The sequence below is a fragment of the Lissotriton helveticus genome, chromosome 5_1 (genome assembly GCF_964261635.1).
Source record: "Lissotriton helveticus chromosome 5_1, aLisHel1.1, whole genome shotgun sequence".
NCBI classification, from domain to species: domain Eukaryota; kingdom Metazoa; phylum Chordata; class Amphibia; order Caudata; family Salamandridae; genus Lissotriton; species Lissotriton helveticus.
Genome location: NC_136065.1, coordinates 1,423,482,125 through 1,423,497,580, shown reverse-complemented (window position 1 = coordinate 1,423,497,580; position 15,456 = coordinate 1,423,482,125). Strand labels below are relative to the sequence as shown.

At 45.3% G+C, this 15,456-nt stretch overlaps 1 protein-coding gene across 1 annotated transcript in view; it reads left to right on the top strand.

Annotated features, from left to right (window-relative positions):
- Positions 1-4,145, top strand: part of LOC144753644 (polymeric immunoglobulin receptor-like) — a 144,762-nt gene extending 140,617 nt beyond the window's left edge. The window contains exon 6 of the mRNA XM_078641264.1: positions 3,868-4,145. Coding sequence (XP_078497390.1) covers positions 3,868-3,900 — 33 coding nt within the window. The 3' untranslated portion in view covers positions 3,901-4,145. The remainder of the gene's footprint in view (positions 1-3,867) is intronic.
- The last annotated feature ends 11,311 nt before the right edge of the window (positions 4,146-15,456 follow it).

Genomic DNA, 15,456 nt, shown 5'->3' with positions numbered 1-15,456 from the left:
TATATTCAAATTTCAAAAATATCCAGAGTACCTCTTGTATTACAGGAACAACTCCAAAAGTTCAGAAACTGTAAACACCAAATCCAGCTTCAGTACAACAGCTTGACAACTAAGTGTATTACATTTGGAGGGAAGAAGCTTGGGAATCCAAGGACATTACATCTTCTGACTCTTCTAGTTCAAGCTCCAAATTTGTTAAGTTTAGTAAGAAATTGTTATATCTTCATAGGATACTCACCACAGTAAGAGCATGTTCATGGGGCTCCGCATTCATGGTGGATGCAGCAGGTTTCTGGTCATCCTGGTAAGAAAGAGATTGGCATCTTCTTCCATTCTGCTCTGTCAGTGACATCGCCATACACGAAAAATGTGGTCTTTTTGTCTTCTTTTGCTTCAGTTTCCTTATCTGTAAGCTAGTGGGAGAGTGGGAGCGATTCAATTTGAAGCTGTGCACTATGCCCAACTGCCCCGGAGGCATGGTGCATTATATTAAAGGTGTGGACATATGAGTGCAAGCCTATATGTCTCTTCAGTAGCCTCTGTCCAAAAGGGCTAGTATAAGTGCTCAGGGGGCCATTGAAAATTGCCAGAACCATTATGGTCCCACTGAACAGTGTCATGTTTGGAATCAAACAACCTCTCTCATCAAACACGCCCTCTTTCCAAAGTCATATTTAATGTGGCATGCACCCAGGTAGCTACCTTAGAGGTTGCCCACCTGGTTGCCCCTGTATTTCCTGTGCCCTGTCTGACAGCCTGCAGCTGCTGCCGCCAATACAGGAATCTGACCCCCTGTCAAAAGGTGTGACCAGTCCCAGGAGTCAGAAACAAAGCTCTGCCTGGGAAGGAGGTGTCACCTCCCCCTGACAGGATGGTTAGTGAAGTGGCAAAGTGGTGCGCTTCAAAGCTCTCACCATCTCTGATATGACTTCCTCCAACCCAACCCTGTCCCTCAGGCAGATTTGCAACCCGTGCACGCAGGAAAATTAGAAAGAAAGGAGGCATACACCCCCAGAAGGCTTGCCACACCCCTAGGGTGGGCAACCTAGTTTGTACAGTCAAAGAAGGTTTCTGCTTTTAAAAAAATGGCAGAATAGAGGCTTCTGGGTAGAAATGGTGCCACATTTCCAAGGGAGTGGACACCTCAGGAACAGATTCGGCACTGGGGATGGTAGGCCATTGGTTACTTGCACCCACACCCCTAACACCTCTAAATCTAGAATTTAAGGGTCTCCCTGGCACCAGATCCTCAGATCTGATCTATTTGCAACAAAAGGACAAAGAAGAGACCTGAGTCTGTGACTTCAGGACCTGCACAAAGCAAAGGCAGCATCTTTGGTAACCACCGTACAGCTGCACAACTATGACTCACTCTGGATCAGAGACAGGATCCAAAGGAAAGAGGAACCCCTCTGCAAACCAGAGGCAACTCCCAAACTCCCTTGGACTAGTGGTACTAGTCTCCTGCAGCCTGCAGGTAAATCACGCTCCCAGAACCAAAGAATCACTAGCCACCGGGCCCTCAGAGCGATTAGCCCAAAGTCAATGATCTAATGCATTGTTAGTGCCTTATGAGTAATGTAGTCCTGATCTCCAGCAAGTTTCAACCGGATACCCTGGACTCCAGGATGTCAAACTGGCCGAAGACTGAACTTGCTGTTGCCAAAGCTTGTTGGTGGTCAGTCTGGCTACCACTACCTTTATTTGACATTGTACCTCGAGGGAACCCCAGCAACATCTTCAACCCGACTCCTCCTTAGCCCATTGTTGAGAGTCTGCATCCCCTTTCTCACCAGCATCGTCTAAGCAGTGTTGTTTTTCATATAGGTAATACAATATAGGTTCAGGTAGTCACCTAACCTTTCACCTATATTCTCCCTACCAACACTACATAACGGTTCTTGGTACTGACCTTTTACCTAGTTATGGTACTGCATACAGGACATGGGGTTTTCCTTCAAAACTTGCCTAATCCATTATGCATGAGGATTTTTGTCAACTCAGCAGGACTACCATCTCCAGCATAATAACTATCTACAAGGGTCATTCCTTCCGTCATCCTGAATCCAACATGAGACAGCAAGGTAGAACCCCTGAGGGTACCGCTTTGGGTATATAGACACCATATCTTGTTGAGGTAGTCAGAGGAGAAAAGAACTTCCATGCTGACACACTGACGCAAGATGTTGAGGTTCCTGCACGCAGACACTCCAGCTCGCAGTGGTCTGACATTCCTTGAAGGGTGTCCATCTCAAGACCAAGATGGGGTCCAACAGTCTCTCACTTTAGGTACTGGGGTTGACTTTATCCTAGAGGGATTCTTGGCTTTACACCTACATACGACTAGGTACACTTAGGTACATCTAGTTAGGGTCGCATCGCAGGAGTACACATTTACTACTGGCATGTATTTCATATACTTGCCTGTGTTCATTGTTTTAGCACAACTTTTACTCTGTTAGTGCTTCTAATCATTTATATCTGTTTCTGTCTAATGGTTGTTTCAGGACACCGATTTTACACTAGAATGATGCTGGATCATTATATGCTTATTGAAAAACGTCCCCACCGTTCATTCTGTTTATCTCTTTGAGGCAAAGTGAGCACGAGTGACTGAGCAAAAAGTATTGCACTGTTTCCATGTTCCTGAGGGATCAGGGGTGTCATGTTCGATAGTTGCCAAGAACTATTCTCTCCTTGGTAAGAGGAGTTTCTAGTGGCACTGTGAGCTAGCTGGTACAACAAGCTAACATACCTGGTGGGGGTGTCTAAAATCAGTCCGGACACAAATCCTACAGTGTTTGTTGTCTAAACCTGCAGATCCTATATAGGCTTATAGGAACTACACAACAGCGGTACAAACAGCAACCATGGCTCCTGTTCGTCAGTACCAAGATCAGCCAGGACTACTCTACACTGGGCCATACGAGCCAGGTAAAAATCTATTGACTGTCTGAGCCTGGTCCTGGGACCCTTCTCACCTCTACACCTAGTTGTTTCCACTGCACTCGAAATGCCAGTGACCATTTGTCATTAGTGTTTTTCTCCATAGACTGCAACTTTAATGTTTTGCAATTTTCAAATGCACTGATTTATTTTTCCTTTAAAAATCCATGACTTCGGTTATACTCATCAGATTGGGTTCGTTTTGGTGTCTAAATTTATCAAAATCAGCTTTATTTTGTATAAATTGGTGTTGGATTTCTTTCAAGTCGTGTCAATTACTAATCATCTATGTTGGTACACTGAAATATTATTCTAGTAAAGCCTGAATGCTCTTTGACACTCTACTAGGACTGAGCTAGGGATTTATTAATGTGAATCCAAAGGACCTATTTGGAGTATTTGGGGAATTGTGAGAGTATTGTATAGTGAAGCTTAATAAGCCTCACTGCATAATATTCCACTTTCCTACAGTGTCTCTCTCAGTGAACATCAGTTATCCTAATAATAATTGGTACTGCTTCAATTTTGACATTTGTCAGAACTCTGGTAAAGGACTTAGAAACAACAAGGCTGGCAAATGGAATAGAGTGAAGTGGTACCAGTAACTGCTGCACTGTGCATGTATAAAAGCTTAGTATGATTACCAGAGGTGCCAAAGATGCTATCCAGCCTCATATCATCAGATTATGACATTGTCCATTTCTGGCTTGCTCGTTCCAAAAGTATGTTGCACACTTTTAATGGGAATATGACAATTAAAATGATTATTTAGCATAACGTTTTCAGGAAAAAGGATTCAACTGCTTAAAAATTATTCAGGTGATGGGGCAATTCGCAATTGTGAGCATCTTGTATGCATGTTCATCAATAGCTGCACTATTAATTATTCTGTCTCATTTATAAATTGTGATTCTTTTTCAGGTTAAAAGCCATCACGAGACCAGCAATTTGTAGAGGCATGGAACATTTTCACTATACTGAGATGTACCTCAGCTGGAAGATTGGAATGTGTGGCACTAAACTTCGAAATTCCTGGGGCATTTTTTTCATAGGCTGCGTGATAATTTGCAAATGTCAAGTGTTGGGCCTAGAAGCATTAAGCTGTTATTTATTAAAATTACTTTGAAATCCATGTGTCAGAGTAAAACCTTTGAGTTAGACTATTTGAATGTATTGCGGAAAAATATGAAGAGAGGCATTTGCACATTGTTGATTAGGAGGGTGGAAGTCATAGTCTCTCTCTCTCTGGTGGTGGACTGCCCACATTATTTAGAGATCCCCACTTGCATGGCAGTGATTTACGTGCTCTTATTGGAGGCACCGCTGTGACTGCCCCCTTCACACCACTGCAAGCTTGATAATCAATCAATCAGTATTTGAAAAATGCTGCTAGTCACCCTTGAGGATATCAAGGCACCAGGTTACTCGGCTCAGTCGAAAAGTCAGGTCCTGAGTCTCTTCCTGAAATCTGTCAGTGATTGTGAGGTGAACAACCATTACAACGCAACTATTACAACGACATACCATTACCACGCAACTATTACAACGCAAGTCATTACAACAACTTGTGCTGGGGGGCGCTCTAGGACAGGAAATAGTTTAATTTACTATCCAACGCCTTCCCTACTATCCACAGGGACTGGAGTTTGAATAGTAAATTAAACTACTCACTATCCAGCACCCCCCAACGCAAGTCGTTGTAATGACTTGCGTTGTAAAACTTGCGTGGTAAAGGCATGCGTTGTGAAAGCATGCGTTGTAATGACATACATCCGATTGTGATGTCTGGAAGTGGAGGGGGAGGGTGTTCCAGGACTTAGCGGCAAGGTAGGAGAAGGAACAGCCTCTGCTGTGGCTTTGGCAGGTGTGCGGTGTCAATGTGAGGGAGAAGGAGGAGGAGCAAAGATCTCTGGACGGTTGGTGGAAGTTCAGGCGGTGGTTCATGTATGCTGGCCCTTGGTCGTGGAGGGCTTTGTGTGCGTGCATCAATATCTTGAATTGGAATCTTTTCTGGACGGAGAGCCAGTGGAAGTTCCTAAGGTGTGAGGTGAAGTGGGTCTGAGAATGCGTCTGGCCACTGGGTTCTGTATTATCTAGAGTATTCTCATGAGTTCGGTGTTGGTTGCTGCGTACAGTGCATTCCTGTAGTCCAGCTGGCTGGCGTTGAGGGCTTTCTCATGCTGATTGGGTGACATTTGAAGATGTTGCAGAGCATGCAGAGGGTGTGTAAGCTGGTGGAGGAGACTGTGACGATCTGTCATTTCGTGGCGAGTTTGCTGTCCAGGATAATGCAGAGGTTGCTGGCTTGGTCTGTCAGCGAGGGGTGGGTCTGAGTTGGGCGGGCCACCAGGTGTTGTACCGGGGGAAATGTTGATGCCAAAGGTCTTGTCTGTGTTTAGCTTCAGACAGTTGGACTTCATCCAGTGCGCCATTCTTCATGCAGTTATGAAAATTGGTCTTTGTAGTGGTGTGGTCTGTTGAGAGCGAGAGGATGTGCTGGTTGTTGTCATCATAGGATATGATTTTGAGATCGTAGTGAATATCTTGTTGAGGAAGGGATTCGCTAGAGCGTCGCAGAGTTCCTGTGGTGGAGAGATTGTGATCTCGGTGGTCGTTGGGCGGGAGATCTCTCTGACGATGTTGAAGAGTTCCTTGGTGTGGCTGGTGGTTGCTTGGATGCGGACTGCTAGGGCCTCTTTTTTGCGTCTTTAAATCGTTGGTATTTGTTGAAGGCTGAATTAAAGGTGGCTCAGTGTGTGGTGTCTTTGCTGGTGCCATGAATGGAAGCCATTTATAAAGCGGCCACTTGACAAACTTTTTTGGTTAGAGGAAAAAAACACCTGAAGCAGGAGTTTGTTTTTGCTAAATAAAAAGCAAACTACCCCAATTCACAGGGTATTCACCCTGCACATCAGGGCCATTCTGAATGTTCCCTGCCCATGTCAACCATGAATTGCACCGCAAAAATGGCACGAGAAATAAGTGATGATCACTCTACCCTCAACAGTGCAGTGTGACTGCTACTATGGTATGGTGGGCAAAATAATGATGGGTTAAGGCGCAGTCCATTCAAGCATACCAAACATCACTTTTTGTTTACTTCAGGGTGACACCCTAAGTGTGATTGGTATGCTCAGACTTTAGTCCCATGCTCATTCTGCCACTGGAACCAAGCCACACCCGACTAGGACATGATGGACAGGGATGTGGTCCTGAGTAATTACTAGTTGATGAGATTAATTCAAGCATTCCAGCCATCACCCAACGCTAACCCTGAACCCTAAAATACCCCTGTACCCCAAACCTAGCCCTGAACCCTTAAAATACCCCTGTACCCCAAAACCCAAACCTACCCCTGAACCCTAAAAATACCCCGTACCCCAAAACCCAAACCTAGCCCTGAACCATAAAAATAACCCTGTACCCCAAAACCCAAACCTACCCCCTGAACCCTAAAATACCCCTGTACCCCAAAACCAAACCTAGCCCTGAACCCTAAAAATACCCCTGTACCCCAAAACCCAAACCTAGCCCTGAACCCTTAAACTACCCCTGTACCCCAAAACCCAAACCTACCCCTGAACCCTAAAAATACCCCTATATTTCGTTGTAAATGTATGCGTGGTAAAGCATATAAAATGTAATGCCATGCGTTATAATGGCATTGTGGAGTCATGGTACTTTCGTAATCAAAGTATGCGGAGTGATGGTATGCGGAAAGAAAGTTGCGGAATAATGCGGGTTTACCCTCCCCCGGTAAGTACATTGGTGGCACGGTGGCCCACATCTCCAGCAACATACTCATATTTTTTCACCACCGATTTGAAAAATGCACAGGTCTCTCTCATTGATGGCCAGCAGCGACATACACTTTTAGACACCCCCCCGCCACAAGTTCTAGAATTGCGAACTTTAGAGCTGGGGAGCTACGTTCGTATCTCGGCATCAGCTCAACATCCTGTGATTCCAGGCAAATTGCTTTGTCTCCACAAATGAATGTGTTCTTCTGTAATGTAAATTGTGCTCATGCCATGTTGTCGAGTTTGCGCTATATAATATTGCAAGGAAAAATAAAGTAGGGAAACTCGAGTTCACACACTACTGAACGTGCACTCTTAAGTGCATCAGCAGTTCACTGTGAATCGGAGCCTGTCACAGATAAGAAATGCTATCAAAACGAAATCTTACAAAACATACTACTGGCCGGCAGCAATTCATACCCGGACAACGTCGGGACAGGCTGCTAGTATATATATATATATATATATATAATATTATTTTTTTAAGTTTGTTTATTGAACATTTTTTAAAGGTACACAAGGAATCCACATTTCGTACATAGCTAGATGATATAGACAGTGAATAAGATGCAGTTACAGCTTGTGGATATGAACTAGGAGAGGGGGAAGAGGAAATGAGGAAAAAGAGGAAGAGAAGAAATAGGAAAGCGGTGGGGGAATGAGGGAAGGAACAATCGGATAGGGAAGGGTGGGATCCAAGGGTAAATTAAAGTGAAATAAGGAAGGAGATAAAGGATATGAAAAGGAGAGGGGTAAGAAAGGGAGATAACAACCCCAAATTGGGGAACAACTCAGTGCAGCAATCAGGATGTATACTTTGGATAGTTAGGCAGTACATCAGATACGACATTTGGTAGTAGTTCACGGCATGATGTGTACTAACAAACATGGAACACAGAAAGGTTAGTCCAGCATTAGGAGCGAAGCAATGTCTATATATTATATCAGGATATTATGGAGCAGAGGCGCAGCACAGACCAATTGCAAGTAGATATCTAGTGGTCAGTTGTATGGACATCGGTTGAGTTTTGAGTTCTAATCCAGTTTTGAAAGGGGCCCCAGATATCCCGAGACCTAGAGGCGGTCAGCATTAGTTCCCAGAATATACCAAATTGTTACTGGCAATATATAGTATCCTGTATCTAGTTAGGTTTCGGAGCCTCCAGCTTGCCCCATCCCATAGCAACCCGTCTCTTTGCCAACAGCATCGATAGGAGTCATCTGACCTCATCAGTGGTGTCTTTTGTCTACCCCTATATACCAAGGAGAGGTGTCGGCTCTAGTCTCAACTCTAATATCTCGTTGATGGAAGTGAAAGCATCCGTCCAATATTTTGCTATTCTGGGACAGTGCCATGCAATATGTAAAAAGGACGCCTGTAGAGAACCACATCTCCAGCGCTTGTCATCTTCCCGTACCCTCATCTTGAAAAGCTGAAATGGTGTTCTGTAATATCTACGTAGGAATTTAAAATGGATTAGGCTAAGTTTGTAATTCGGGTATAACATCTCTAGTTGACCACAGCAGAATTTCCACTGCTCTTCGGTGAGGGGCGTGGGTAGCTCTGCATTCCAACCCTCCAGAGCCTTGGGGTAGATAATCGGATAGTTAAGTTGCATGGAGTTATAAAGCTGTGTAATCAACTTACTCTGGGAGGTATTCGTGTACATTTGTTCTAGGGCTGCCAGGGCGGGTGAGGGTGCAGGAAGGAGCTGTGTAAATGACGACAGTTGGCTCTAATACAGTAATATAAAAATAAGTCAGAGAAGTGTGCTGTATTGTCCTCTGTTGCTATTGGGGGTGAAATTAATGTATCTCCCAGGTATAAGTCTCCAAATGTCTTCCATCACAACCTGTTAGTGCGTGCAATGTCTCCACGGTCAGCCAACACTGGTAGCATGGGACGATGTGCAAGTGGGGCAGATGGGGCATACAACTGCTCGTGCTGTGCTCTCAGGTGCACATTATTCCAGGCTCATTTTAGTGTCTCCGTGGTATCAATTTCATGTTGGGGTCTTTTAAATTTGGGAAAAACTGAGACATTTAATGGAATCTGCGCTGTTCTGTCCAGTTCAATGGCTATATGTGGTTGGAATGGGGTGGGAAATATCTAGTGATTTAGGAACTGAGCTTGTGCGCATTAAGCGTATAAGGGGATGTCCGGTGCACCCAGCCCCCCTTGATTCAGAGGTAGGGTGAGGAGTTCCCATGATACCCTCACCTGTTTCCCGGCCCAGTTGCACCATTAGGGTTCTCATAGTCTTAAAAAAGGCTGTTGTTAGGGGGATTGGCAGGTAGACAAAGATATACAAAAATGTGGGTAGCGCCGGGACACTTTCGAGTAGCTGTGCACTGTACAAATTAAATATAACATAAAATAACATTCATCTTTGCTATAGCTATATGTTTCGCTAAGGACAAGGGCAGCCTTGACCAGGTGTTAATTTTCCCTTCAAACCAACTGACTGCACGCCCCAGATTAATCTCCCATAGAACTTGCATGTCACTGCTGAGCCAAATCCACAAATATTTAACTGGACCATCAGCCCAGGTTAGTGGGTAATCCAGAGTGAATGGTTTAGTGCAATCTGTCAGGGGAAAATCTTGGATTTGGACCAATTAATCTTGATCCCAGACAGCACTCCAAATTTGTTTATGTCTGGGTTAATGAAATAGAGCGTGATATCGTCAGCGTAGAGCGATATTAAGAGACCTCTTAGAAGTAAACCCCACTCCTCTAATAGCATGGTGTTGACAGATCCTGGCAGTCAGTGGCTCCATGGCTATGGCAAAGAGCAGTGGGGATAGAGGGCACCCCTGCCTTAGGGACACCAAGTGAGACAGGTTGGGGTTTGGAGAGGCAGTGACTGAGTTTAATTTGTTGGGATCTGTTTTGAGGATATGAGGAGAACCATTGGTGAACAGTGCCCTCCAACCCAAAGCAGTCTTTGAGAGTATTAAGAAGGGTGGGATGGTGGACAGTATTGAAGGCGGCAGAGAGGTCAAGGAGGATAAGGAGGGAGGAATCGCCTTTGTCAAGAGAGCGATGAATATCATCAGTAATACTGAGCATAGCAGATTCAGTGCTGCATCCTTGTCTAAAACCAGATTGGAAAACGTTAAGGAGATTGAAGGAAGAGATATGGTTGTCTAATTGGGATAGGACACAATTTTCAAGGGCTTTAGGGAGGAAGGGAAGGTTAGAGATAGGGCGTAGATTGTTAAAGTTGTTAGGGTCAGCGGTCGGGTTAAGGATGGGGAGATTTGACCAAGTTGAAGGGATGCTGGGACACAACCAGTGGCAAAGGAGGAATTGATGATATTGGTCCAAATGGGGGCAATGATGTGTTTGAGTTCCTGAACCAACTGGGCGGGAAGAGGATCTTTGGTGTGTGAGGATAGTTTGAGTTTAGATATGATGTTGAGGACAGTAGATTCAGAAACTGGACTGAATTCACTCCAGGAGGCATTGTTTTTAGCATGGGTGTTCTTAAAAATGGAGTCAGGGTAGAGTAGGGGGAGGGGTACAGAGGTGTCCTGTCATGAGGGGGAAGAGAAAAAAGGTGCAGTGGGAATGTTAGGGAAGTGGTTTTGGCTGAGGGGAGATTGGAATGAGAGAGGGGGGAGAGAAGGATAGTTCAATCGAGTTGACTTTATTCTAAAAAGAGCTTGCGATTTCTTAGCATCTTTCAACAGTGGCTAGTATTTTAGCGGGACCAGAGGACGTTTGTTTTTTAACAATGCTAAAGAGTTCTCTGGGACGATTTCTAGCCTGGTCAAGTTGCGAACGGAGGAAGGAGGCTTTTTCATTGAAGATGTGCTTCTTGTATTTGGCACTGGCATTTCTAAGGAATACCAGGTTAGCAGGGGATGGATGATTTCTCCAAGAACGTTCAGACTGCCTGAGGGATCGTCTTTCATTATTAAGGTCGGAATTAAACCAGGATTTAGGAGGAAATTGTTTTTGTTGTTTAAGTTTGATTGGGGCAATTTGGTCAAGGGCTTCAAGGATAGAATTGTTGTAATGTTCAGTTAAGTCATTGGTGGTGTGAGAGGGAGGGGGGAGAAGTAAGTAGGTTTTGATTGAGGATTTCAAATTGCCAGGGGGGATAAGGTGAAGATTACGAGTATGTTTCATGGGTAAAGTGTTGATAGGGGTGGGGCGAGTAACAGAGCAGTTCAAAGTGAAGAGGATAAGGTGATGATCAGACCAGTCTATAGGAAGGATCATTGAGAGAGAGGCCAGATCCTTGCTAGTCATAATAGCATCAAGGGTAGCGCCTTTGGAGTGAGTCGGGGATTGTCAGAGTTGAGTCCGGTCAGTAATGTCCATGGTGTCTTTAAAAAGGATGACAGCAGGGTCATCAATTTTATTACAGTGGATGTTATAGTCGCCAAGAAAGAGATTCTTGGAGTGAGTGAGCGAAGATTGAATGATAAGATCAGACAGCTCCTCGGTAAAGGGGATAGAAGTGCCGGGAGGGGTGGTAGATAGTATGTAAATGAATGGTGGGGGAGCCAGGAATAGTAAGATCAGTGCAAAGGTATTCAAAGGTGGAAGGGTCCTGGAAATGGACTAGCTTGAGATTAAGTTAATCTTTAAAGATTAGGGCAAGGCCACCACCTATTTGCTCAATTCTATCTTTCCTAATGATGGAGTATCCAGGAGGAATGAGCAAGTCAAGGATAGGAGTGGAGTGGGGGTTGAGCCAGGTTTCGGTTAGGAATGCGATGTTGATGTTTTCATTGTGAATTGTTTCCGCAATATCTGTCGCATGGCAAGATGCGGATTAGCAGTTAATCAACATACAGTAGAGGGGTGAAGAATCAGGGTATTGGGTGGGGGGACCAGGGAGGATAGATGTTAGTTGTTGAGGGGGTCTAGGTGATGTCAGATAAAGGGGGAGTTTGCTTGTTCCCAAGAGAACTGGGATAGTAGACTGCGGGTAAGGGGGATGAGGGGACGAAGAGGGAGGGGGAGAGACAGGGGAGTTCGGAGATAAGTTAGACCCCATGGATATTGGGCATGCAGCTGGTTGAGGAGTGGAGATCATAGTTGCCGTGTAAGTGGGGGGGCATTGGAAGGTTCAGCGGGTTTGGGTGGGATGAGGAAGTTTGTAGGGAGGGTGGGCCATGTGGAGAGTAATCAATGTTACCAATACTAGGGGAGCTGTTGATGGAGGAGGTGAAAGGGGTGTTTATGTGCGATGATAAGCTGTTTAGTGAAGGGACCGATGTGTGTGCGTGATCAGAAGAATGGGCCTTAGCAAGGAGTGAGACATCAGATCTGAGGGAGGAGAGTTCTAAAATAAGGGACAAAAGGAGAAATTTACCGTTAAGGAGTGCTAGTGCAAGGAGTGAGGAGTGGAGTGGATCCAAAGTGTTTGGGAGGTGTGCAGAGTAGGAGTTATTGAAGAGGGGGATTGGGGAGAGGAAGGGGGGTGTAACCTGGGGGGGAGGAGAGGAGAGTTCTGATGGGTGGGGGGTTTCATATCGGGGAGGGGGGCAGAGGAGGTAGAAGTGGTATGGGCATTATGTTTAGGAAGAAGGTTTGGTAAATAAGGAGGAGGGACAGTATAGGGTAGTGTGGCAGGTACATTGAGGGTTGCAGGAGAGGACAGGGGGATCAGTGAGAGAGGCTGGAGGAGATGAGGAAGAGTTGTTAGAAGTGGAGGAGAGAGGGGGTTTGTTCCGGGGGAGATCACAAGGAGTGGAGTGTTTGGCAGAGCTTAAAGACTGCGGGGTTATAAGGGGGGCAGGAGTAAGCATGCAGGTAACAAGAGTATCGGACAAGTTTGGAGGCTTAAGAGAAGTGGGTGGAGTAGACCCTAATAGGGGGAGGGAGTGGGCAGGGAGGCATGGGGAGGATGTAGGGGCAGGGGAGGAAGAAGAAGATGGGGTGAAGGGACAGGCGGAGAGAGTGAGGTGTTGGGGGATGTAGAGATGAGGGAGCAGGGACGTAGGTGTGGGAGGCAAGGATGGAAGAGGGTGGGGACGGGACAGTGGATGGTGTGAGTGAGAGAATGGGGTGTGAGAATCATTGGTGGAGGTGGATTTGAGAGAGGCAGAAAAACTAGGTGATTGGGAGATGGGGGTGTCATTACAGGTTATAATGTTGGGAGAAGGGGTGGATTGTAGTGATTGGGAGAGAACATCATGGTTAGGGGAGGAGGTGGGGGATACAATCAGAGGAGATAGGTGGAACGTGGGTGAGGGGAGTTAGTGCTGGTAATATAGTAGTCAGCTAGGGAGGACAGCTGCGGTTGTGAGTGTGCATCATGGCTGAGAGAAAGAGAGGGTGAATCAGTGAGGAGGTAAAGTGGGGATGGGGGTGTAGGATGTCAGAGCTAGTAACGGTATTGAAAGTTCGGGTAGTCAGTGGAGGTTGAGTGTAGACGTTAGCGTTGGGAGGGGTTGTAGGTAGATCAGAAAGAAGAGTTAGGTTGGAAGGAGACAAGGGGGGAGGTGAAGGAGCTAGGAGATGAGGGGGTGGGAGAGGAGGGTTCAGGGACTGAGCGAGGGATTGGGATAAGGCACTAAAGTGGAGTTCAAAGATGTAGAGGTGGTTTTCAGGTGCTTGGATGAGAATGTTTCCAGATTTGAAGATGGAAATATCAATTTCACCAGGAAAGGAGGAAGAGGGAGTGGTGGAGAGTTTCAGATCTTAGGGAATATTGCGAGAGGTAGAGATAGGGAGGTGTCGAAGAAATAGGCTTTTCAATTTTGACGGGCGCTTGGAAAAGAAGATGTAGTTGGTGATTAAGGAGGAGTTAAGGCTATTATGGTAATCGGCAAATAAGGTTTTAGGGTGGAGACTGAGAACCTTGTGTTTGAAGTTTTTCTTACCATGCTTGGAGAGATGGGAGGGGTAGAGGAAAGAGCAAGAGTTGGGGCCAAGTTTCGAGATAGATGATATTGAGGAAAAGGGGGAAAGAGAGAGGGGAGGCATGATTAGGAGAATATGGAGAGAGAGAAGAAGTAAGCATAGTAAATCAAAAGATTAATCAGAACAGGAATATAGAAAGGCGGGACAATGGAAGAGATAGATTTAGCCCAAAAACTAAATTACAGCAAAGAAATGGGGGAGAACAAAATAAAAGTACATCCTATGGGGGGGACAGCAAAATCAAATAAAATAAACAGCAATCGACAGCATAGTTGTATAAAATAAACAACAATAATAGAACACGTCCAACTGTACAATCAGGATTAATGCTAAGAATGAGAAAGATGTGAAGTAAACTAATAATGGGAAGGGTGAGAATCAGCTAAAAGAATGAAACACCAGCGAAATACGGTGCATGCTGCATAGATATCGCACTAAGGTTACGTTTGGCCAAAAGCAAATAGCAAGGATAGGAAATGGGGGGGAACAAAACAAAGGAACATCATAGAGGGGGACAACAAAATCAGACAAATTACTCCACAATGATATTACATATCAAATGGAACATTCAGAGGTTAAGATTAAGTGAGAGAAACAATGTGAATAAGGTTAGGGGTGAGAGAGAGAGTAAAACAACAGACTAAATAAGGTACTGGCTGCATAAATAGATAGCGTACTACAGTGAAAAACACAATGAGAAGCAAAGCAAGGTAGATGGGGGTGTGGTGGGGGGGTGGCAAAAAATAGCACACTAAAAATACAATTGTATTGTGTAGGAAATGGATAGATATTTAATATAGAAGGGGATAAAGTTGAGACGAAGCATAGACAAGAGCAAAATATAAGAGAAGGATAAGAGGTAAAGAGATAGGGGGGTTTACAGTTAGAGAACAACAGGATTGAAATACCAGTGGAGTTGTAGACGGGGCTCCATTCAAAGATAGCCACCAATTTGTGAGAGGGAGGGGCAAGTACTTTTTCGATCTCTATACATCAAAGTAAGGGGAAGGAGGGCAAAATGGAGGCCAAAAAGGATCCTTAATGAAAGGGAACCACAAAATGGGCGCCACGAGATTGAGATCAAGCAGGGAAATTCAACATAAGCCAAAAGATAGAGCCATGAGGTGAAAGATGAAATAGCCTCAAATGGGTGGCATTTAAAGTTGCAGTGTCAAATTGTCAGAAAATACTACTGTGTGGCTCATAGGGCTGAATCCCTTTGTGATGCCCTTATTTTTCTTTCAAGAGATCTGCGGCGGCCACCATTTTAAGGTCAGTCAAGGCCGGGCCATGGTTCATTCGTTTATTTGTATGTCCGGTAAATACTGGGAGATTGTGAAAGTGTTTCTCCTAACTTTTCCCCTTTCCTGATAATCCCCTCCCACATCAGGGGGGTCGAGGTGGCCTCTTGGGGGGGTCGCGTTTACCGTCAGAGTTGGAACAACAAAAGCACTGATTAATAATAACAATGATTGGGAAGTAGTTGTCCCATGATGCTCCGCTCAGCTCCGCAGCCCCGGCAGAGTGATCACACTCCCTGGAGTCTTGGGTGCGTTTGAAGCGGTTTGATGCCCAGATCCAGCTCTCGTGCTCAGACCCTCAGCAGTCCTCACCTCCCTCGATGTTCCTGGGCGCACGGAGCAGCGCGGTTCATGGGGTCGAGAGATAGTGCTCCAAAAGACGGTCCGGTCCGATGTTAGAACACGCAGTCTCCACACCTTGTTTACTGATCCAGTAAACAGTGCAGATTTTTGGAGGCGGGTACAGCGCAGTATATGGGGGCACTGGCAACCTGGGGACTACGCAAGCAAAAAAAAACAGCAC